The sequence below is a fragment of the Tenebrio molitor genome, chromosome 9, assembly GCF_963966145.1.
Source record: "Tenebrio molitor chromosome 9, icTenMoli1.1, whole genome shotgun sequence".
Classification (NCBI taxonomy): domain Eukaryota; kingdom Metazoa; phylum Arthropoda; class Insecta; order Coleoptera; family Tenebrionidae; genus Tenebrio; species Tenebrio molitor.
In genome coordinates, this window is record NC_091054.1 from 10,371,866 (window position 1) to 10,396,433 (window position 24,568).

General features: G+C 37.4%; 4 protein-coding genes across 5 annotated transcripts; all 4 read left to right on the forward strand.

Annotated features, from left to right (window-relative positions):
• The first annotated feature begins 12 nt into the window (after nt 1-12).
• On the forward strand, nt 13-3,087 carry LOC138138267 (putative inorganic phosphate cotransporter). Its single transcript, XM_069058098.1, has 6 exons — nt 13-1,391; nt 1,443-1,579; nt 1,631-2,170; nt 2,218-2,367; nt 2,414-2,791; nt 2,840-3,087. The coding sequence occupies exons 1-6, from the start codon at nt 1,340-1,342 to the stop codon at nt 3,038-3,040; spliced, it is 1,458 nt and encodes a 485-aa protein (XP_068914199.1). The 5' UTR covers nt 13-1,339; the 3' UTR covers nt 3,041-3,087.
• Nucleotides 3,088-8,149: 5,062 nt separating this feature from the next.
• Nucleotides 8,150-12,113, forward strand: LOC138138268 (putative inorganic phosphate cotransporter). 2 transcript variants are annotated; one of them, XM_069058100.1, is made up of 6 exons: nt 8,150-8,306; nt 8,358-8,494; nt 8,546-9,085; nt 9,136-9,282; nt 9,329-9,706; nt 9,755-12,113. In XM_069058100.1, exons 1-6 carry the CDS (start codon nt 8,255-8,257, stop codon nt 9,953-9,955), a joined length of 1,455 nt encoding a protein of 484 aa, XP_068914201.1. In that variant the 5' UTR covers nt 8,150-8,254; the 3' UTR covers nt 9,956-12,113. The 2 variants fall into 2 exon arrangements, with proteins under 2 accessions (XP_068914201.1, XP_068914200.1); XM_069058099.1 differs by having other exon boundaries at nt 8,152-8,306; nt 9,133-9,282.
• Nucleotides 12,114-17,504: 5,391 nt separating this feature from the next.
• Nucleotides 17,505-19,497, forward strand: LOC138138500 (putative inorganic phosphate cotransporter). The gene is made up of 6 exons (XM_069058479.1): nt 17,505-17,596; nt 17,648-17,784; nt 17,836-18,375; nt 18,423-18,572; nt 18,619-18,996; nt 19,045-19,497. Exons 1-6 carry the CDS (start codon nt 17,545-17,547, stop codon nt 19,243-19,245), a joined length of 1,458 nt encoding a protein of 485 aa, XP_068914580.1. The 5' UTR covers nt 17,505-17,544; the 3' UTR covers nt 19,246-19,497.
• A 2,699-nt stretch (nt 19,498-22,196) lies between these two features.
• On the forward strand, nt 22,197-24,053 carry LOC138138499 (putative inorganic phosphate cotransporter). The gene is made up of 6 exons (XM_069058478.1): nt 22,197-22,347; nt 22,397-22,533; nt 22,583-23,122; nt 23,170-23,319; nt 23,366-23,743; nt 23,792-24,053. The coding sequence occupies exons 1-6, from the start codon at nt 22,293-22,295 to the stop codon at nt 23,990-23,992; spliced, it is 1,461 nt and encodes a 486-aa protein (XP_068914579.1). The 5' UTR covers nt 22,197-22,292; the 3' UTR covers nt 23,993-24,053.
• The last annotated feature ends 515 nt before the right edge of the window (nt 24,054-24,568 follow it).

Below are 24,568 nucleotides of genomic sequence, written 5' to 3' on the forward strand. Positions count from 1 at the left end.
AAATTTCAAATATCTGTTTCGTCGAAATATTATCTAGCAAGGAACAAAACTAAATGTGATCAATGATAGGATGCGCTATGGGACAGATAAGAAATAAAAAATATTTTTATGGTAACTGGAAGGCTTTATTTGATGTATTACATTTTACTATAATTTGTCAGACATACTACAGAAGTCATTATTAATGACTGTCTAACTTTGCGAGGCTGCAGCACATCCAAAATTTGTGTGGGTTTTCAACGCCAACTACGATGGGACAATAATTTATAATGACCCTGTATTTAATAGTTATTTAATAAACTAGTTTGTTAATGAAGGCGATAAATAATCGAAACTGTTTAAAGCACGAACGAGTGTAGCGAGTGAGTGGCTTTAATAGTTGAGATTATTAATCGCCCATTAACAAAAGAGTTGATTACAAAATTTTTTCGTTGACCGCAATCTTTTTTTTGGTGACAAATTTTGAAATTAAAGCCAAATCAAAACCAATTGCATCTTTTTCCATAAAGATGAGACATTATAAATACCTTCATTCTGTTTTTGTCCTCAGAGTAGGCCATTTTAAAATTTTTCAACACTTTCTATTCACTTTTCCACAAAGAGTGTCAGAAGACGTCAACTCCATTCACATTCAATTTCACGTAAAAATCACGGTTGCTAAGAAAACCTAGTTACATTTGAAAAATATGACATGCGAATTATAACCAAAAATGTCGGTTTTTGAAAAAGTGAATTCGTAATTGTGCAGTTAAGGAGCTATAAAATATAGAAAACCCTGCTGCACTATCTGCTGCAGTGTTGGTGAGTGCAAACAATGCATGTTCGAGGTTGTTTATACATCAAAATTTAATCAAAACGTCAAAATCGCATAAATCGTTGATTAATGAAAAGTAGTGTATTAATGAGGTCCATTAATACACTATAATTTAGAAAAAATAATTCATTAATATTGAAATTAACAAGCGGTCAACGGAAAAATTATATAATGAATTTGTACGTATAAAATTTTTCTTTATCTCTATTTATCTAGTTGTTATTTTTGTAACTTGTTAACACTACTCTTTTTTTTTGATGGTTTGAAAGCCATTGGCAATACATACCGCGTATTTAGGACCGTTGAAAATCTATGTATTTAACACTGTTTATCATATTTTTTTGAACAATTTAATCTTGATTATTGTAAATGAAGTATTTTTTGATAAATTAAAAACCACATGTAATGCACACTAATTACGTAAATAATGATTAGATAATGACAATGATGTATAAGAATGTCAATAAACAATACACTCTTCCAGTTCTTCGATAGTGATCCAAACCAGCAACAAGACTGTAAGACATGGCAGATGTCAAAGTTGAAACGGCGCAGACCGAGAAAATTTCCAAACCCAGTAAACTCTGATTGTGGTGCTGCTTAAAATATTTCTCATGTCCACTTTTAGAGAAACTGATTGGGGTCAGACATTACCAGTTTGTGTTGATGTCCATTACTCTTTTCATAGCTTTCGGCATTCGCACCTCACTCTCTGTAGCGATTATATCGATGACGGAGGAAACTCCCCCAGATCCGAGCATTCCGGTGAGTACCAAACAAAACTCCGCATCAGATTGTCTCATCACGTCTCCGCAGACCTACCCAGAGTGGGACAACACAGACACGATCTTGTCGTCGTTGTTTTGGGGCTACATCATTCCTCAAGTTGCAGCGGGACAGTTGAGCGAATACTACGGTCCCAAATGGTTTCTAGTGGGGACGATGGTGATTGCTTCCGTTTTCCACATCGCCGTTCCTGGCATGGCTGCAGCTTTGGGGTCCACAGGTGTGATGATTTGTCGGATAATCCAAGGTCTAAACCAAGGCTTTCTCTTTCCTTGTATTCACAATATGATAAGCAAATGGAGTCCTCTCTATGAAAGATCTATGATTTCGAATTTAGTGTACGGAAGTCCAAATTTAGGAATCGCTGTCTGTATGCCAGTGATGGGGGCTATCTGCGCGTCAAAAGCAGGATGGCCGGTAGCATTCTACGTTTACGGAGCATTGGGAATAGTCTGGGCTATGGTGTTTGCAATCTTCGCCGAAAATTCACCCTCGATGCATAAGAGTATATCCGAAGAAGAGAAGGACTACATCGAGGGAAGCAACTCAGTTACGCATCACGCAACTAAGGTAAAAGTCTTCAGGTGTGGTTCTTCCTGAGTGAAGAGTTTGTGTAGAAGGAACCAACACCGTGGATCTCCATCCTTACGTCTTTACCAGTGTGGGCAATTCTAGTTACTGGTTGTGCCAGTTGCTGGGGAGGACACACTCTACTCACCGAGATACCAAGCTACATGAGTAACATGATGAAATTCGACCTCAACGAGGTACGTTGTTTGACTGTTCTTCGGTCAATAATCTTCCTTCTTGTAGAATAGCCAACTGTCGGCTCTACCTTACTTTGTCCAGTTTTTCTTGGGCGTTGTCACAGCACCTTTGATTGATCGAATGGTCGAAAAGAAGACTGTCAGTATTACCACTTCACGAAAAATTTGCAATTCTTTGGCTTCGTTCCTACCCGGCGCAGCTCTGATCTATCTTGCGTTCCTAGAAGACTTTAACCCAACTCTAGTGACGGTACTTTTTGTTGTCGCCGTCGCTACGTCAGTGTTCATGCAATCTGGCTACTTGATAAACGTGCTTGACGTCGCCCCGAACCACGCTGGGACTCTTCTAGGATTAATCAACGGCACTAACAATATATTTTCGATTTTGGGACCGCTTTCTGTTGGACTGCTAGGCAGTGATAAGGTGAAAATCGAGCAAACGAGGAAGTGAAGTTGATGCAGATTATTTCAGAAAGATCCGCTTTTGTGGAGGTCGGTGTTTCTGCTAACTGCTGGGATTTACATCGGAACTGGATTGTTTTATGTTCTGTTTACGTCAGCCGAAGTCCAATCTTGGAATGAGCCAAGAGTTCGGAAAAACGTGGTTGAAAAAGATATTTCCAATAAGGTACAGACTGAGAAAATGGAAAACACTAAACTTTCAAACTGTTAAACCTGTTATTAATAATTTGAAGAAATAAAATAAATTTTTTTAAAGTTTTTCTCATTTTTGAGATTGATGAAAATTGAGGACAAATAATTTTTTACTGATTTGTCTTGCAGTTGAAGTACCTACCTCTTAATTGTCACTTTTATCGGGATTCGATAAGGAAACAATGGATCGAAAAATATTAGGACATGATTTCTTTCTCGATTTTTGATTCTGATCTTGATATGTACCGAAACCTCAGAACATATCTTGCTGTTGCTGATACTCGCCATGTATAACAGTGTTCATGGGAAAAGAAACATTGCAAAATTTACTTGTTCGACAATTTGGGGAGTCCAGTTAAAATCAGGGGATAATTGAATTAATGAATTTGATGTTAGCAGGTTTCAAATTGAGAGAACCACCAAATCAATGTTCATTAGGTTAATTTATCTTTTTTAGCATTTTCAAATTTGTGGCATTTTTGTAATTAAAGGGCGAGAATTGCAAATTAGAAACAGAGCACTTTTTCGTGGAAAATAACTAGAATCGTTTGCACTTTTAGTTAGAAAAGTAACAAAGCAAAGTAGAAAGGGAGTCGGTAGAAAACAGGGACAACACGGTAACGGTAAAGCCAGGTAGTCGTAGAAATCAGAGGTGTGAGTGAGAGAGAGAGAGAGAGATTGAAAATTACGAATTAATTAGAACAGTTTTGGGAATCAAACCAATGTAGAACAATTTTTAGAAGTAGCAGATCAACGGAATTTAGTTGCATGACATGACACTTACGTAGCATCGTTTCAAGCCCAATTTAGGTTTCAAAATAATGTTAATTTGTTTCATTTTAGTTCTGTTTGTTTCATTTTAATTCTGTTTAATTTTTGGTGTTGATTTTTATTATTGTATAGAGTCAGTAATTTAGTGTTCTTTTTCAGAGTTAATTCAACAACAAATTATGTGCATTCGGTCTGGTCCTAACAAAAGTCTAAATTTAAACATTTAAAATAATGGTGGAAAACGGAAACTGTAATTTCAAAAGTTCTAGAGATATCGAAAAGGTGTCGCGATAGGCGTAAAGTAGAACCGAGCTGATTGGTCACTTTGGTCAAGTAGGGGTTGCGAAAGTGGGGTGCGCCAGAAATGATAAAACCGAATGCGGGACGGGAAACAGGGCTTTTTTGATTCACTCGGGCTTTGATCTCCAAAGTAGCCGGAGATACGTTCAGTACTTCCGGCAGCCATTTTGTGACCACGTGTTTAACATTTACAAGGTAAATTATTTCTCTAATTCTTGTACATTATTTGCAATCGCGATTTAATTAGTCAAACAGCATTTAGTTCCTTATCCTTCTAAAGTAAAGATTATATTATTTTCTTTGAGCATTTGACGACCACGTGACTCTTGAGAATCTTGAATTAAATTCTTTATCGCGAAGTATGTGATCTCCTTGCATTTACCGATTGGGGAAACGTGTTCTCTCCAAGGCGACCTATTACAACTTATTGTAAAATAGCTTCATTACTTGGGGGCCTTCACCGTCGGGGAAGCTACCGCCAGTGTCCGTCGCACTCAATTAGCTGTGGTCCAGCATAAGTGCACAAACAGCCGTGTCACCCGTAAACGGGACAGTGACCAAACTAGGCCAACTGACACGTGAAGAGAGGTACCCTATAAGTCTGTTAGAACCTTTTGCCCTTTTATTTTCAATCACCGGAGTAGACCAGGCTTTGACTGAAGGTTTCCAAGGCAGCGCGTCGGGTTCAATTTAATTGGGGTAATTTAAATCTACACCGGATCACATAGTTCCCATCTCAAACTCTTATTATAATGCTATTCGCGCCAGAAACTTCTGTATTTGCCCAGCTTAGTCATTTATTCATGAGTCAGATATCAATTCGTGGGCCGCGATTCAAATTTCATTGGGTAAAATTTCCACCAACTTCTGTTATTAAATTCATTTATTTATTTCTATAATTTGTTGGGGCCAAACACCACCACACTCGATTAGAACCTAATTAAACAAAATGAAAAATAAAACACAACGTAGGATCCATAAATATTTCTTTTCTCATTATTTTTGTTTCGTATTTTTCCGCAAAATTTTATCCAAGGGAATGCGGCAATCAACAATACACCAAATGAAGGAGAAAAAAAATCATCGAGGAAAAGTCAAGGAAGTCGAAACGTTTCAGTACTGATGTCAGTTTTCAACTATTATCATTATTATCATTTTTATCTTCTGAAACACAATATTTGCAAATGATAAAACTACTCAACTTTACAAGATAAAAATAATATCTTCCCTCCACCACCCGGCGGCACGGCAATTTTGCCGGAATACATACACTATTACGGATACTACTATCAAGTAATAGTGCAGTGCTAATGAACATAATTACCGGCGTCTCTCCTCCACATTTTGACTTTGTTATGTTTTTATATTATGTTCTGTGTCAATGTTAAGGAAGTTCCTCACGATATGACATGAGTATTGTTGGGGTGTAAAGCCACCCCCTCCTTTCAGAAGAAAGAGAACCACCCCTGCGTGGATGAATGACAGACATTGAGACGACAGTACCGAGATGACCTCAGAAGAGAACAATCATACAATTCCATCACCAAACATCTCGAGTACGGTCGTACGGTAGAACACAATACACATGTAAATAAACGTAAAATAATAGTAGTTTATTTGATGAGTTTGTGTGTAAATTGGGCCTTTTTTGGCATGAGTGGGCCAATTTACACACGAACGAGTTGAATACAACGTTTTTTTGTTCTACGATCCCCTTAAAGGCTCCAAATCGCTTAAAACCTTTAAAATTAGCGTGACGTTTCGTTTTGACAAGTTGTGACATTTATCAAAATCCGTTCACATAGGAGAAAATTCTCAAATTCTGACAGTGTGGAACAAAAAACGTTATAAAACATACAACAATACGGTGTGTCAATTCGAATTCACGCGCGCCTACATTCAAAACCAGTAAAGCCTCCATTAGCCCGAACAAACCCAGGAGCCCCCATTCGGTTCCACACAATCCCTGGAGCCCTCATTAGGTTCCGAACATTCCTGGAGCCCCCATTAGACCCCAAACAAGTATAATAATATACCTTTTTCAATTTCAACTACCAATGTGTTCCCTAAATCCAGAAATTTAAATTTTTTAAAAAGAGATTGCGGTACTATTCCCGTTGCTGAAATTATAAGTGGTAAAATCGAAATTTTTTCTAAACACCAAAGATTTCTCATAGCAACGGCTCTAAATATTTATTAATTTTTGTGTTATAACGGGTGACTCTTAAAATTTTCACTTAGGGTTGGCTTTGGATCATTCTCTGTTTTCCGTTGCACCTTAGACACTGACAAGTTTGACATTTCAATAAATGTTCTTCCTTTTAATTTGGTTATGTTTCAATTGTACAGTTGCGGCCAAATAAAACTGGGCAGCAATTTTTTCTATTGTAAATCGGAATTAAATATTAAATCACCTGAAAAATCATCTCCTAGGAGATAACATAAAAAACTATTTTTCAAATTGACATCATCCGTCACTCTTATGTTGTGCCACAAGTATGGGTATCTGGTTGCCAGAGAAACTTTCATTTTAAAAGCCTGAATTACCAAAATTTATAAAGATGACAAAAAATGTCAATTTAGTGGTCGCTTTTATTTGGCCGCAACTGTACATACTGACTGACATTTGTCGTTCGTTCTTGCGTGTGTCTAAAGTAACAGAAAAAATAAAAAGTCGTTCAAAGCCAAGTGAAAATTTTAATAGTCACCTGTTATGTCTGTGTTATTATATTGTATGAATTTGGAACAGCTATATCTAAAAGATATGCTTGCTTTTGTTGTTTATTTAAAATAATAATATCTGGTCTGTTATGCTTAATATGAATATCAGTTAAAACTCTTCGATCAAAATATAATTTGTAATTGTCATTTTCCAAACAACTTTCTGGTGTATAACTATAATGTGGTTGTGTTTTCTTTAATAAATTGAATTTAACAGCTAAATTCATGTGTATAATTTTAGCGAATGTATCATGACGTTTCTTACATTCGCTTTGAGCCAAAACGATACAAGAAGAAAGGATGTGTTCAATGGTTTCCCTTTCAGTTCCGCAAATCCTACATTTATCAATGATCGACTGCAAACCGCATATGTGTTTTTTATAACTTCTTGTATTTATAACACGATCTTGTATTGCAAATATAAAACCCACCGTCTCAGGATAAATATTTGATTTCTTAAGCCATGCATGAGAAGCCGGAATATTAATTTCTGGTTGTTCCAGTTCTTTAAAGTATCTCCCATGTAAAGACTTCTGTTTTATATTTGCTATAGTGCCTGGTATATTTGGCTCAACAATATCTGAAATTATATTATCACTTAAATTTAAAGGTGTGTAACCTTTATCGACTGAAACCAAACATTAAAAAAAATGTTATCACGAGCTCTATTGAGGAAATAATTTTTAGTGAAGCAATTTGATTGTGTTGCAGTATTTCTAGATTTGAAAAACCCCTACCACCGTTTTCGCGTGGTAAATTAAATCTTTCAATAGTAGATTTCGGATGATGTTAACTAAATTGGTAAAAAGAACTCTGGTTTTAATGCTTATATTCTGTAAATTAGTTTTGGACCATTTTATAACACCAAAAGAATAGGTCAGCAATGGAACAGCATAATATGTATTAACTGCTTTAATTAAATTACATATTATTATTTAATTAAATTCTTATTCTCCGCTTTCCTTTCAACACCCGGCGGCACGGCAATTTTGCCGGAGTACATACACTATTACGGATATTACTATCAAGTGCTAATCAACGTAATTACCGGCGTCTCGCCTCCACATTTTGACTTTGTTGTGTTTTATTATGTTCTGTGTCAATGTTAAGGAACTTCCTCTATTTATCTAGTTATTGTTTTTGTAACTTGTTAACTCTACTCCTTTTTTTGATGGTTTGAAAGCAATTGGCAGTACATACCGCGTATTTAGGACCGTTGAAAATCTATGTATTTAACACTGTTTATCATGTTTTTTTGAACAATTTAATCTTGATTATTATAAATGAAGTACTTTCGATAAATCAAAAACCACATGAAATGCACACTAGGAAATACGTAAATAATGATTAGATAATGACAATGATGTATAAGAATGTCAATAAACAATACACTCTTCCAGTTCTTCGATAGTGATCCAAACTAGCAACAAGATTGTAAAACATGGCAGATGTCAAAGTTGAAACAGCGCAGAGCGAGAAAATTCCCAAACCCAGTAAACTCTGATTGTGATGCTGTTTAAAATATTTCTCATGTCCACTTTTAGAGAAACTGATTGGGGTCAGACATTACCAGTTTGTGTTGATGTCCATTACTTTTTTCATGTCTTTCGGCATTCGCACCTCCCTCTCTGTAGCGATTATATCGATGACGGAGGAAATTCCCCCAGATCCAAGCATTCCGGTGAGTACCAAACAAAACTCCGCATCAGATTGTTCCATCACGTATTCGCAGACGTACCCAGAGTGGGACAACACAGACACGATCTTGTCGTCGTTCTTTTGGGGCTACATCATTCCTCAAGTCGCAGCGGGACAGTTGAGCGAATACTACGGTCCCAAATGGTTACTAGTGGGGACGATGGTGATTGCTTCCGCCTTCCACATCGCCGTTCCTGGCATGGCTGCAGCTTTGGGGTCCACAGGTGTAATGATTTGTCGGATAATCCAAGGTCTAAACCAAGGCTTTCTCTTCCCTTGTATTCACAATATGATAAGCAAATGGAGTCCTCTGTATGAAAGATCTATGATTTCGAATTTAGTGTACGGAAATCTAAATTTAGGAATCGCAGTTTGTATGCCAGTGATGGGGGCCATCTGTGCGTCAACAGCTGGATGGCCGGTAGCATTCTACGTTTACGGAGCATTGGGAATAGTCTGGGCTATGGTGTTTGCAATCTTCGCCGAAAATTCACCCTCGATGCATAAGAGTATATCCGAAGAAGAAAAGAACTACATCGAGGGAAGCAACTCAGTTACGCATCATGCAACTAAGGTAAAAGTCTTCAGGTGTGGTTCTTCCTGAGTGTAGAGTTTGTGTAGAAGGAACCAACACCGTGGATCTCCATCCTTACGTCTTTACCAGTCTGGGCTATTCTAGTTGCTGGTTGTGCCACTTGCTGGGGAGGACACACTCTACTCACCGAGATACCAAGCTACATGAGCAACATGATGAAATTCGACCTCAACGAGGTACGTTGATTGATTGTTCTTCCGCCAATAATCTTCCTTCTTGTAGAATAGCCAACTGTCGGCTGTACCTTACTTTGTCCAATTTTTCTTGGGCGTTGTCACAGCACCTCTGATTGATCGAATGGTCGAAAAGAAAACCGTCAGTATTACCACTTCACGAAAAATTTGCAATTCTTTGGCTTCGTTCCTACCGGGCGCAGCCCTCATCTATCTCGCGTTCCTCGAAGACCTTGACGCAACTCTAGTGACGGTACTTTTTGTTGTCGCCGTCGCTACGTCAGTGTTCATGCAATCTGGCTACTTGATAAACGTGCTTGACGTCGCCCCGAACCACGCTGGGACTCTTCTAGGAATTATCAACGGTGCTAACAATATATTTTCGATTTTGGGACCGCTTTCTGTTGGACTGCTAGGCAGTGATAAGGTGAAAATCGAGCAAACGAGGAAGTGAAGTTGATGCAGGTTATTTCAGAAAGATCCGCTTTTGTGGAGGTCGGTGTTTCTGCTAACTGCTGGGATTTACATCGGTACTGGATTGTTTTATGTTCTGTTTACGTCAGCCGAAGTCCAATCTTGGAATGAGCCAAGAGTTCGGAAAAACGTGGTTGAAAAAGATATTTCCAATAATGTACAGACTGAGAAAATGGAAAACACTAAACTTTCAAACTGTTAAACCTGTTATTAATAATTTGAAGAAATAAAATAAAAAAATTATAAGTTTTTCTCATTTTTGAGATTGATGAAAATTGAGGACAAATAATTTTTTACTGATTTATCTTGCAGTTGAAGTACCCATTAATTGTCACTTTTATCGGGATTCGATAAGGAAACAATGGATCGAAAAATATTAGGACATGATTTCTTTCTCGATTCTTGATTCTGATCTTGATATGTACCGAAACCTCAGAACATATCTTGCTGTTGCTGATACTCACCATATGTAACAGTGTTCATGGCAAAAGAAACATTGCAAAATTTACTTGTTCGACAATTTGGGGAGTCCAGTTAAAATCAGGGGATAATTGAATTAATGAATTTGATGTTAGCAGGTTTCAAATTGAGAGAACCACCAAATCAATGTTCATTATCATTAGGTTAATTTACCTTTTTTAGCATATTAAAATTTGTGGCATATTTGTAATTAAAGGGCGAGAATTGCAAATTAGAAACAGAGCACTTTTTCCTGTATGTAGTGACCCAGTTTAAAACTTAAATTTTTATTACCGGTACCGCCACGAGAGCGCTCCATAGTACTAGCGGCTAGACTCGGTACTAAGGGATGGGGACTCTGCGAGCGGAAATATAGCGGGGATGAAGCGGTCTCTCGCGCGCGGGGATGTAGGGGGGTAGGTCACTTTGTGTTGGGTTTTTCGAAACGAACACACCTTGCGAAGAGCGATCCAGTTTCTCAAATTTGTAAGTTAAATCTGAATCAATTTCACTACCGTCCCGAGTAGATATTTTGTGCCCCCGTGAGGAATTCGACGTTTTAATTCACCTGGGTAATTTATCCCACTTTCGTTGCCTTTTGTTTTTGTGTTTTGTTTTTGGGACCAGGACCACGTGGTAAGAGTATGTTGTAGATTTAATTTTGTTGCATGCTGTTTCTTTAAGAAGCGCCTATTTGTTAATTTTAAGCGTTATCTTTCTCCCGGGACGTTTATTTTTTTAGCAATCTGGTGATTTCGAAAATTCGGGGCCGTCGTCCGAACCGCGTGCGTCCATTTTGTTTTTTTTTTCTTTCACTAACATTTTCTAACGGCACTCGACCCGCCATTTTCTTTTTGTTTAACATTACCAGCGATTATTGGATTTGTGCCATTTAAAGCGTTTTATTTTATCGTTATTTAACTTTGCACTTTGTTCTCTTTTATTTGCTCATTGTTTAATGTTGCGTTTTGATTTGCTTATTTTATCGTTGTTGGATGTGGCGATCTGTTTTGCTGAATTTTCTCATCGTTTAATGTTACTCTTTGTTCGATTGAATTAAACTCGGTTTTTTTTTCTTTGTGTTGTTGCTAGATGTCGGAAAAGTTAAAGTTAAAATGTTGTAAGTGCGATCACATGGGGGCTAGGTGACATTCAGGAGGTCGGGGGGTTGTTTCGTCAAACTTCCGTGGGGGCGACGGTTATGTAGGACCGTATAACGGAGGTGGAACAAGTTCTGCTGTATGCGACTCTGAGAAGCTGACGTGAAGCCCCCGTCGCAGTTATAGGGACCTCGGGAGTTTGTCGGTAAACGGTTGGTTGGGGAAGGTGGAACAAGTTCTGCTCTACGCGACTCTGAGAAGCTCATCGTACAACCCCGAACGCTAATATCACTCGGAATTGGTCGGTACACAGTAGTCTGACACGCGATACCCCGAGTACCTATAAATGTCGCTGCTTTCAAGACGATTCAGATTTTCTGAGTCCCCTCGCAGCCGAAAGTTTGTTACCTCCGGCTCTAAGTTCCCGTTGGCGTACCTTGACCGCGTAGCTCCAAATTAAACATTGTTTTTGCCATTACTCGAATTGTAAAATATGAGTAATACCTGGGATACGGTTTTTGAAGAGGGTTTTTCATCCGTCCCTGTCTGTAATAACTGCACCATAATTTGTTCACTTGTTTTGCAAGCTTTAACCTGTCATTTTGTCTGTTATGTACCCGTTTTCTGTTATTTTAAATATTGTTGCATTCATCTTGTCGTTTATCTTTGTGATGTACTCAACTAGTTAATTTCTTGTACTTCGTTAAACTTAGTTTCTGTCTTTTTGGATTCGTTTCATTTTTTTTTTTTTCATCAAAGTTATTACAGGCATTTTTAATAAAAGGTATTTTGCGTCCCTCACATGTGTGTTTTATTTGCGGCACTCTTCCAACTGGAACCCTCACCGTTTGCATTCCGAACCTTTTTCCGCCAAAAGAAAATCACAACGTAGGGCTCCTCCGATTCGATGACGATCACGACCACATTTGTTACCGTTTTGCGCAGGTTCAAATATTTGGCGGAAAAAGTAATGTATTCAAATCATTACAATAACTAGAATCGTTTGCACTTTTAGTTAGAAAACAAACAAAGCAAAGTAGAAAGGGAGTCGGTAGAAAACAGGGAGAACACGGTAACGGTAAAGCCAGGTAGTCGTGGAAATCAGAGGTGTGAGTGAGAGAGAGAGAATGAAAATTACGAATTAATTAGAACAGTTTTGGGAATCAAACCAATGTAGAACAATTTTTAGAAGTAGCAGATCAACGGATTTTGTTGCATGACATGACACTTACGTAACAGCGTTTCAAACCCAATTTGTAATTTGTTTCATTTTAGTTCTGTTTGTTTCATTTTAATTCTGTTTGTTTCATTTTAATTCTGTTTGTTTCATTTTCATTCTGTTTAATTCTTGGTGATGATTTTTATTATTGTATAGAGTCAGTAATTCAGTGTTCGTGTTAATTCTGTTTGTTCCATTTGTTAGATTGTGTTTGTTTCTTGATGTTGAGGTTTATTATTGTATAGAGTCAGTAATTTAGTGTTCTTTTTCAAAGTTCTAATTGAACAACAAATTATGTACATTCGGTCTGGTCCTAACAAAAGTCTAAATTTAAACATTTAAAATAATGGTGGAAAACGGAAACTGTAATTTCAAAAGTTCTAGAGATATCGAAAAGGTGTCGCGATCGGTGTAAAGTAGAACCGAGCTGATTGGTCACTTTGGTCAAGTAGGGGTGCGAAAGTGGAGTGCGCCAGAAATGATCAAACCGAATGCGGGACGGGAAACAGGGCTTTTTTTTATTCACTCGGGGTTTGATCTCCAAAGTAGCCGTAGATACGTTCAGTACTTCAGTATTTACAAAGTAAATTATTTCTCTAATTCTTGTACATTATTTGTAATCGCGATTTAATTAGTCAAACAGCATTTAGTTCCTTATCCTTCTAAAGTAAAGATTATATTATTTTCTTTGAGCATTTGACGACCCCGTGACTCTTTAGAATCTTGAATTAAATTCTTTATCCTGAAGTATGTGATCTTGCATTTACCGATTGGGGAAACGTGTTCTCTCCAAGGCCTATTACAACTTATTATAAAATAGCTTCATTAATTATTCATTACTTGGGGGCCTTCGCCGTCGGGGAAGCTACCGCCAGTGTCCGTCGCACTCAATTAGCTGTGGTTCGGCATAAGTGCACAAACAGCCGTGTCACCCGTAAACGGGACAGTGACCAAACTAGGCCAACTGACTCGTGAAGAGAGGTACACTATAAGTCTGTTAGAACTTTTTCCATTTTATTTTCAATCACCGGAGTAGATCAGGCTTTGACTGAAGGTTTCCAGGGCAGCGCGTCGGGTTCAATTTAATTGGGGTAATTTAAATCTACACCGGATCACATAGTTCGCATCTCAAACTCTTATAATGCTATTCGCGCCAGAAACTTCTGTATTTGCCCAGCTTAGTCATTTATTCATGAGTCAGATCTCAATTCGTGGGCCGTGAGTCAAATTTCATTGGGTCAAATTTCCACCAACTTCTGTTATTAAATTCATTTATTTATTTCTATCATTTGTTGGGACCAAACACCACCACACTCGATTATTTGTTAAATAAAATTTAAGTGAAGTGTTCTCAATCGTTTTAATTCTATTTTTGAAAAACCTTCCGAAGGTACGGCCTCTCGTTAGAACCTAATTAAACAAAATGAAAAATAAAACACAACGTAGGATCCATAAATATTTCTTTTGTCATTATTTTTGTTTCGTATTTTTCCGCAAAATTTCATCCAAGGGAATGCGGCAATCAATAATACACCAAATGAAGGAGAAAAAAAAATCATCGAGAAAAAGTCAAGGAAGTCGAAACGTTTCAGTACTGATGTCAGTTTTCAACTATTATTATTATTATCATTTTTATCGTCTGAAACACAATATTTGCAAATGATAAAACTACTCAACTTTACAAGATAAAAATAATATCTTCCCTCCACCACCCGGCGGCACGGCAATTTTGCCGGAATACATACACTATTACGGATATTACTATCAAGTAATAGTGCAGTGCTAATGAACATAATTACCGGCGTCTCTCCTCCACATTTTGACTTTGTTGTGTTTTTATATTATGTCAATGTTAAGGAACTTCCTCACGATATGACATGAGTATTGTTGGGGCGTAAAGCCACCCCCTCCTTTCAGAAGAAAGAGAACCACCCTTGCGTGGGTGAATGACAGACATTGAGAAGACAGTACCGAGATGACCTCAGAAGAGAACAATCATACAATTCAGTCACCAAACATCTCGAGTACGGTCGTACGGTCCAACACAATACACATGTAAATAAACGTAAAATAGTAGTTTATTTAATGAGTTTGTGCCAAAAATGCCCAATTTACACACGAACGAGTTGAATACAACGTTTTTTTGTTCGACGAGCCCCTTAAAGGCTCCAAATCGCTTAAAACCTCTAAAATTAGCTTGATGTTTCGTTTTGACAAGTTGTGACATTTATCAAAATCCGTTCACATAGGAGAAAATTCTCAAATTCTGACACAATGGAACAAAAAACGTTATAATACATACAACAATACGCTGTGTCAATTCGAATTCACGCGCGCCTACATTCAAAACCAGTGAAGCCTCCATTAGCCCGAACAAACCCAGGAGCCCCCATTTGGTTCCGAACAACCCCTGGAGCTCCCATTAGGTTCCAAACATTCCTAGAGCCCCCATTAGACCCCAAACAAGTATAATAATATACCTTTTTCAATTTCAACTATCAATGTGTTCCCTAAATACAGAAATTTAAAATTTTTAAAAAGAGATTGCGGTACTATTCCCGTTGCTGAAATTATAAGTGGTAAAATCGATATTTTTTCTAATCACCAAAGATTTCTCATAGCAACGGCTTTAAATATTTATTAATTTTTGTGTTATAACGGGTGACTATTAAAATTTTCACTTAGGGTTGGCTATGGATCATTCTCTGTTTTCCGTTGCACCTTAGACACTGACAAGCTTGACATAATTTGGTTATGTTTCAATTGTACAGTTGCGGCCAAATAAAACTGGGCAGCAGTTTTTTCTATTGTAAATCAGAATTAAATATTAAATCAGCTGAAAAATCATCTCCTAGGAGATAACATAAAAAACTATTTTTCAAATTGACATCATCCGTCACTGTTATGTTATGCCACAGGTATGGGTATCTGGTTGCCAGAAAAACTTTCATTTTAAAAGCCTGAATTACCAAAATTTATAAAGATGACATAAAATGTCAATTTAGTGGTCGCTTTTATTTGGCCGCAACTGTACATACTGACTGACATTTGTCGTTCGTTCTTGCGTGTGTCTAAAGTAACAGAAAAAATAAAAAGTCGTTCAAAGCCAACTCCAAGTGAAAATTTTAATAGTCGCCTGTTATGTCTGTGTTTTGTGTTATATTATGTGAACAGCTACGAGTATATCTAAAAGATATGCTTGCTTTTGTTGTTTATTTAAAATAATAATGTCTGGTCTGTTATGCTTAATATGAATGTCAGTTAAAACTCTTCAAAATATAATTTGTAATTGTCATTTTCCAAACAACTTTCTGGTTTATAACTATAATGTGGTTGTGTATTCTTTAATAAATTGAATTTAACAGCTAAATTCATGTGTATAATTTTAGCGAATGTATCATGTCGTTTCTTATATTTGCTTTGAGCCAAAACGGTGCAAGAAGAAATTACATATGTGTTCAATGGTTTGTTTCCCTTTCAGTTCCGCAAATCCTACATTTATCAATGATCGACTGCAAACCGCATATGTGTTTTTTATAACTTCTTGTATTTATAACACGATCTTGTATTGCAAATATAAAACCCACCGTCTCAGGATGAATATTTGATTTCTTAGGCCATGCATGAGAAGCCGGAATATTAATTTCTGGTTGTTCCAGTTCTTTAAAGTATCTCCCATGTAAGGACTTCTGTTTTATATTTGCTATAGTGCCTGGTATATTTGGCTCAACAATATCTGAAATTATATTATCATATATTATACAACGAGAGGATTGAAAATTCTCGATTATACGAGACGTGTTTCCGGCAACACGTCGAGTAATCGAGAATTTTCCATCCTCGAGTTGTATACAGGTAGACTATATCATGAATAAAATAAATAAATAAACAAATAAACAGGTTCCCGAAACCGACTGGGCGCATTCAGTAGCAGAGCGATTTAATGTGACGTTAATGTGACGGTTAGCGCAAAGAATTTTGTAAGTTTAGGCGGCGAGCGAAAATACAAAGGTTGGTATATTCGAATATACAAAGGTTCGTATATTCGAAATCGCCCTGGTTACTACAATAACCGCTGTAATACATGGTAACTAAAGAAAATCAAAGATTCTTATTGGTTTATAAAGTAATGAATGATATAGTCACTTAAATTTGAAGGTGTGTAACCTTTATCGGCTGAAACCAAAGCATTAAAAAAGGTGTTATCACGAGCTCTGTTGAGGAAATAATTTTTTAGTGAAGCAATTTGATTGTGTTGCAGTATTTCTAGATTTGAAAAACCCCTACCACCGTTTTCGCGTCGTAAATTAAATCTTTCAATAGCAGATTTCGGATAACGTTTACTAAATTTGGTAAAAAGAAATCTGATTTTAATGCTTATATTCTGTAAATTAGTTTTGGACCATTTTATAACACCAAAAGAATAGGTCAGCAATGGGACCGCATATGTATTAACTGCTTTAATTAAATTACATATTATTATTTAATTAAAATATTTTTCTCCGCTTTCCCTCCACCACCCGGCGGCACGGCAATTTTGCCGGAGTACATACACTATTACGGATACTACTATCAAGTAATAGTGCAGTGCTAATCAACATAATTACCGGCGCCTCGCCTCCACATTTTGACTTTTTTGTGTTTTATTATGTTCTGTGTCAATATTAAGGAACTTCCTCTATTTATCTAGTTATTATTTTTGTAACTTGTTAACTCTACTCCTTTTTTTGATGGTTTGAAAGCCATTGGCAGTACATACCGCGTATTTAGGACCGTTGAAATTCCGCAATATACATATGTATTTAACACTGTTTATCATATTTTTTTGAACAATTTAATCTTGATTATTAATTGTAAATGAAGTACTTTTCGATAAATCAGAAACCACATGTAATTCACACTAATTACTTAAATAATGATTAGATAATGACAATGATGTATAAGAATGTCAATAAACAATACACTCTTCCAGTTCTTTGATAGTGATTCAAACCAGCAACAAGACTGTAAGACATGGCAGATGTCAAAGTTGAAACGGCGCAGAGCGAGAAAATTTCCAAACCCAGTAAACTCTGATTGTGGTGCTGTTTAAAATATTTCTCATGTCCACTTTTAGAGAAACTGATTGGGGTCAGACATTACCAGTTTGTGTTGATGTCCATTACTCTTTTCATAGCTTTCGGCATTCGCACCTCCCTCTCTGTAGCTATTATATCGATGACGGAGGAAATTCCCCCAGATCCGAGCATTCCGGTGAGTACCAAACAAAACTCCGCATCAGATTGTCTCATCACGTCTCCGCAGACCTACCCAGAGTGGGACAACACAGACACGATCTTGTCGTCGTTCTTTTGGGGCTACATCATTCCTCAAGTCGCAGCGGGACAGTTGAGCGAATACTACGGTCCCAAATGGTTTCTAGTGGGGACGATGGTGATTGCTTCCGTTTTCCACATCGCCGTTCCTGGCATGGCTGCAGCTTTGGGGTCCACAGGTGTGATGATTTGTCGGATAATACAAGGTTTAAACCAAGGCTTTCTCTTCCCTTGTATTCACAATATGATAAGCAAATGGAGTCCTCTGTATGAAAGATCTATGATTTCGAATTTAGTGTACGGAAGTCCAAATTTAGGAATCGCTGTTTGTATGCCAGTCATGGGGGCTATCTGTGCGTCAAAAGCAGGATGGCCGGTAGCATTCTACGTTTACGGAGCATTGGGAATAGTATGGGCTGTGGTGTTTGCAATCTTCGCCGAAAATTCACCCTCGATGCATAAGAGTATATCCGAAGAAGAAAAGGACTACATCGAGGGAAGCAACTCAGTTACGCATCACGCAACTAAGGTAAAAGTCTTCAGGTGTGGTTCTTCCTGAGTGTAGAGTTTGTGTAGAAGGAACCAACACCGTGGATCTCCATCCTTACGTCTTTACCAGTGTGGGCAATTCTAGTTGCTGGTTGTGCCAGTTGCTGGGGAGGACACACTCTACTCACCGAGATACCAAGCTACATGAGTAACATCATGAAATTCGACCTCAACGAGGTACGTTGTTTGATTGTTCTTCCGCCAATAATCTTCCTTCTTGTAGAATAGCCAACTGTCGGCTCTACCTTACTTTGTCCAGTTTTTCTTGGGCGTTGCAACAGCACCTCTGATTGATCGAATGATCGAAAAGAACACCGTCAGTATTACCACTTCACGAAAAATTTGCAATTCTTTGGCTTCGTTCCTACCGGGCGCAGCCCTCATCTATCTCGCGTTCCTCGAAGACTTTAACCCAACTCTAGTGACGGTACTTTTTGTTGTCGCCGTCGGTACGTCAGTGTTCGTGCAATCTGGCTTCTTGATAAACGTGCTTGACGTCGCCCCGAACCACGCTGGGACTCTTCTAGGACTGATCAACGGTACCAACAATATATTTTCGATTTTGGGACCGCTTTCTGTTGGACTGCTAGGCAGTGATAAGGTGAACATCGATCAAGTGAGGAAGTGAAGTTGATGCAGGTTATTTCAGAAAGATCCGCTTTTGTGGAGGACGGTGTTTCTGCTAACTGCTGGGATTTACATCGGTACTGGATTGTTTTATGTTCTGTTTACGTCAGCCGAAGTCCAATCTTGGAATGAGCCAAGAGATCGGAAGAACGTGGTTGAAAAAGATATTTCCAAGGAGGTACAGACTGAGAAAATGGAAAACACTAAACTTTCAAACTGTTAAGCCTGTTAGTAATACATAATTTGAAAAAATGAAGTAAAAAAAATATAAATTTTTATCATTTTTGAGATGGATAAAAATTGAAGACAAATACATAATTTTTTACTGATTATTTCCTTCATATGTTTAGCAACCAATTGCGTGACAAATATTGACCAATCAAAACGAGAAAACAAAAAATAACCCGATAAAATTGTTCTAAAATGCACACTGTGCAATAATCGGATAAAAAATGTCGGTACCTGATTTTTTTTTTAAATAAATTACATATTTTGAATAAAATGGATTGGAAATAATGCGTTTGTTTTGATTCTATTCAGGAAATAATCAGCCGTATACCTCTCGTACAAAATTTTAATATCGGCAAATTTTTTGTTAATGAATTATTCGGTCAGAAGAGAGACTTCGTCTCGTGCTCTTATTTGCTAATAATTGGTCTTCTGGCCTCATTTACGGATGTTTTCGTTCATTAGCAAAAAATTTTCCGATAAAAAATTTTGCACTTGGGATATAATATGTGATTAAAATATTCCCGCTTGACTCTTGCAGTTGAAGTACCCTTTAATTGTCACTTTTATCAGGATTCGATAAGGAAACAATGGATCGAAAATATTAGGACATGATTTTCTTTTTTCGATTCTTGATTCTGATCTTGATAAGTACCTAAACCTCAGAACATATCTTGCTGTTGTTGATACTGACCATATAGAGGAACGTGTTTTTACAGTAGAGAGTATCACAAGTTGTGCGCTAGGTACTTCCCGTTTGAAATTCAATAGTGCAACAAGTCGAAGGATGAAGAAAAAGTTAAGAAAATAAATGTCAAGTTGTCGACCCATTGAGACAATGAAGAAAATGACAAGACATATTTTTGAAGATATTTTTCAAAAATTAAATGAAAGATGTCTTTCAAAGCTTTGAAGAAAAATCGACAAGGTTCTCCTAAGGCCTGGCCCTTGATTCTTCAACGGAAGCTGTGTAGAGGCAAGATGAATGAATTCCCGTCGTTATCATTTCTTCTGGTTCTACCACTGTAGAAACATTTTAGCTGTTCTGACAATTTGTATTAAAAAAAAATATATCAATATGGACTTCCCGTTTTCTAGAGAAAACCTTTATATTTTTCTTGTGTTGAATAGAACTGAACTCTTTGTACTGGTGGTGGTACTAATGTCAGTTTTCAACTATTATCATTATTATCATTTTTATCGTCCGAAACAATATTTACAAATAACAATCCAACTCGAAAATTTTTAACCAATCAAATTGCAGCATTTTTCAAATTTGGACCAATCAAATTGATTTATAGTGAAAAAACACCGAGCAGTGTTTTTTGGCAGTGACAAATTCCCTCATGTTATGAAAACAGTTGATATTGACCCATAATGTGTCGAATATCGCGAAAAAATTTAGTCATGGTCAGAAAATGCGTCTTCCGCCGACAAAAATCTCCCTTCCGGTGAAAAACCACGTTGACAAGGCTTTTGTTTTTGTTGGAAACACAAATTAATGAACAAAATGTCAGAAAATTATTTTGACGTTTTCCGAAATGGATTTAAAAAATCGTTTTAGAAACGACTTCAGCAGTGATATTGACTACAGTGTGAAAACAATTTGGAATACAACAAGTAAATTGTTGCAGGAAAAGTGCCACGATGAATATAAACTAACCTTTAATTCGTTTTGTGATGTTGTTCCGAATGTTTGTTTGAATTGTTCATTCGGGAATTTGTCTAGACAAATATAACTCGACTTCCCATTTTTTTTCGGAAAATTTTGATTTTATTAGATTCAAAGTTTGTTTCTTTAGGCAAAACCACTCGACCCTAACGGGTCTCGTGGTTATTGCCAAGCAACAAACTTTTCGTCATAAAATCAAAATTTTCCGAAAAAATGGGAAGTCTTGTGATATTGTTTTTGACAATCCAACTCGAAAATTTTTAACCAATCGAATTGCAGCATTTTTCCAATTTGGACCAATCAAATTGATTTATAGTGAAAAAACACCGAGCAGAGTGAAAAAACAACCAGCTGAGTGAAAAAACCACTAGTGGTTTTTCAGCGATAATTTAATTCATGTAAAAAAATCCCATAAGCCGCGATGCATTTGTCACTTTGACATCGGATAAAGTTAGCCCTAACTTTGCATCTGGATAAAATGTGCTTAAACTTCCATGGCAAACTTTTTCCAACCTGATTATTGTTTGTTGTTATGATAACGAACCAACAATCTTAAACATTGACACAGCTTGTAATAAATTGACGTGCAAAAAGGCCAATTCAATTTTTCATAATTACCTACCTATCATTATTAATTAAATTATCTCATCGAATTACGCTCGAGGTTTTTTTCGTCCAGGATAAAATTTCATTTTTTAAACTCTAATTTGGTTTCTTTTTGGTAAATTGACTCCACAAACCACCAGATAAAAAAACTCGTCCTACGGACTCGTTTTTTTATCGGGTGGTTTGTGTCGTCAATTTACCAAATTATCGTAAAAAAATTCAATTTTATCCGGACAAAAAAAGACCTCTCGTGTAATTACAGTCGAAAAAATTTATGTCAAAATAAAACGTCAAATTTATTAGGTCAACTCGATAAAAATTTTCTCGGTGGATTGTCAAGTCGAATACAATTCGTGGTCTAATTTTTTCTGCAAAAGCTCCTCATGTCTTAAATGACAAAATTTGTTGGAAAAATTAGACCACTTATTGTATTATTGTTGATAAAACGACTCAACTTTACAAGATAAAAATAATGTTATTGATTTAATATTATTGTTTGGATACATAATATTTTGTACTTCCATTTCTACTTCTTTTCCATCATCAGTACATATCACGTCTCTAAGACTTTATCATCAGATGTGGTAGATCCAGTTTTGAAGGACCATTGGAGAACAATTGTAATCCACCCTAATGAATGTAATTAACGAATTATGATAATTGATAAGATAATGCCATGAAGTGAAAGAATATCGCTAACACACCATTTTGTCACTTTGTCTGTAATGATCCGAACTAGTACCTACCTAAATTGTACCTAAGACATGGCAGATGTCGCAGCTGATACTGCAAGAAATTCCGAGACAGTTCTCAAACCAAGTAAATCCCTTGTGGCTTTAAATCAAATGTTTGTCATGTCTACTTTTAGAACAACTGATCGGGGTTAGACATTACCAATTTGTATTGATGTCCACTACCCTTTTCATTTCTTTCGGCATTCGCACCTCCCTCTCTGTAGCGATTATATCGATGACCGAAGAAACTCCCCCAGATCCGAGCATTCCGGTGAGTACCAAACAACACTCCACTCACATTGCCCATCATGTCTCTGCAGACGTACCCAGAGTGGGACAACACAGACACGATTTTGTCGTCGTTCTTCTGGGGCTACATCCTCACCCAAGTCGGAGCGGGACAGTTGAGTGAATACTTCGGTCCCAAATGGTTTCTAGTGATGACGATGGTGATTGCTTCCGCTTTCCACATCGCCGTTCCTGGCATGGCTGCAGCTTTGGGGTCCACAGGTGTGATGATTTGTCGGATAATTCAAGGTCTAAATCAAGGCTTTCTCTTCCCTTGTATTCACAATATGATAAGCAAATGGAGTCCTCTGTATGAAAGGTCTATGATTTCGAATTTAGTATACGGAAGCCCAAATTTAGGAATCGCTGTTTGTATGCCAGTGATGGGGGCTATCTGCGCGTCAAAAGCAGGATGGCCGGTAGCATTCTACGTTTACGGAGGATTGGGACTTGTCTGGGCTATGGTGTTTGCAATCTTCGCCGAAGATTCACCCTCATTGCACAAGAGTATCTCCAAAGAAGAAAAGTACTACATCGAGAGTAGCAACTCAGTTACGCATCACGCAACTAAGGTAAAGGTCTTCAGGTGTGGTCCTTCCTGAGTGTAGAGTTTATGTAGAAGGTACCAACACCGTGGACCTCCATCCTTACGTCTTTACCAGTCTGGGCAATTGTAGTTGCTGGTTGTGCCAATTGCTGGGGTGGACACACTCTACTCACCGAGATACCAAGCTACATGAGTAACATCATGAACTTCGACCTCAACGACGTACGTTGGTTGATTGTTCTTCCGCCAATAATCTTCCTTCTTGTAGAATAGCCAACTGTCAGCTCTACCTTACCTCGCCCAGTATTTCTTGGGCATAGTCACAGGACCTCTGGTTGATCGAATGATCGAAAAGAAGACCTTCAATATCACCAGTTCACGAAAAATTTGCAATTCTTTGGCTTCGTTCTTACCAGGTGCAGCCCTCATCTATCTCGCGTTCCTCGAAGACTTTAACCCAACTCTAGTGACGGTACTTTTTGTTGTTGCCGTCGGCGCGTCAGCGTTGATTCAATCTGGATACTTGATAAACATGCTTGATCTCGCCCCGAACCATGCTGGGACTCTTCTGGGAATGATCAACAGTATTAACAATGTCTTTTCGATTTTGGGCCCGCTTTCTGTTGGACTGCTAGGCAGTGATAAGGTGAAAATCGACCAAGCGTTGAAGTGGAGTTGATGCAGGTTTTTTCAGAAAGATCCGATTTTGTGGAGGACGGTATTTCTGCTAGCTGCTGGGATTTACATCGGTTGTGGACTGTTTTATGTTCTGTTTACGTCAGCCGAAGTCCAGTCTTGGAATGAGCCAATAGATCGGAAGAACAAGGTTCAAAAAGAAATTTCTAATGGGGTGCAGACAGAGGACAGGAGAAACACTAAAAGTTCAAACTGTTAAATGTGTTATTGATAATTTGTAAAAATAAAATAAAAAACTCCTGCAATTGAAGAACCCCTTAATCGATTAATTAACTTTGATCAGGATTCGATAAAGAAGCAATAGATAAAAAATATTAGGACATGATTTTTTTTTCAATTCTTGATTCTGATCTTGATAAGTACTGAAACCTCAGAACATATTTTGTTGTTACTGATACTGACCATATGGAGCAATGTGTCTTTACAGTAGGAATTCTCACAAGTTGTGCTCTAGGTACTTCGCTTTTGCGTAAGCCGAAGTCCAATAGTGCAACAAGGCTAAGGAAAAAGAAAGTGAAGTTGTGGGCACATTGAAAATGACAAGAAAACACATTTTTGAAAATATTTTGCAAAAATTAAATGATCGATGCCTTTCAAAGCTTTGAAGAAAAATCAAATCGGCAATTTCCTAAGGCCCTTGATTGTTCAACAGGAACTGTGCAGATGCAAGATGAATGACTTCTATGGTGATCATTTCTTCAGGTTCTACCACTGTAAAAACATTTCAGCTGTTCTGACAATGTAAAATTTATGACAGTGACAGCGACAAAACTGA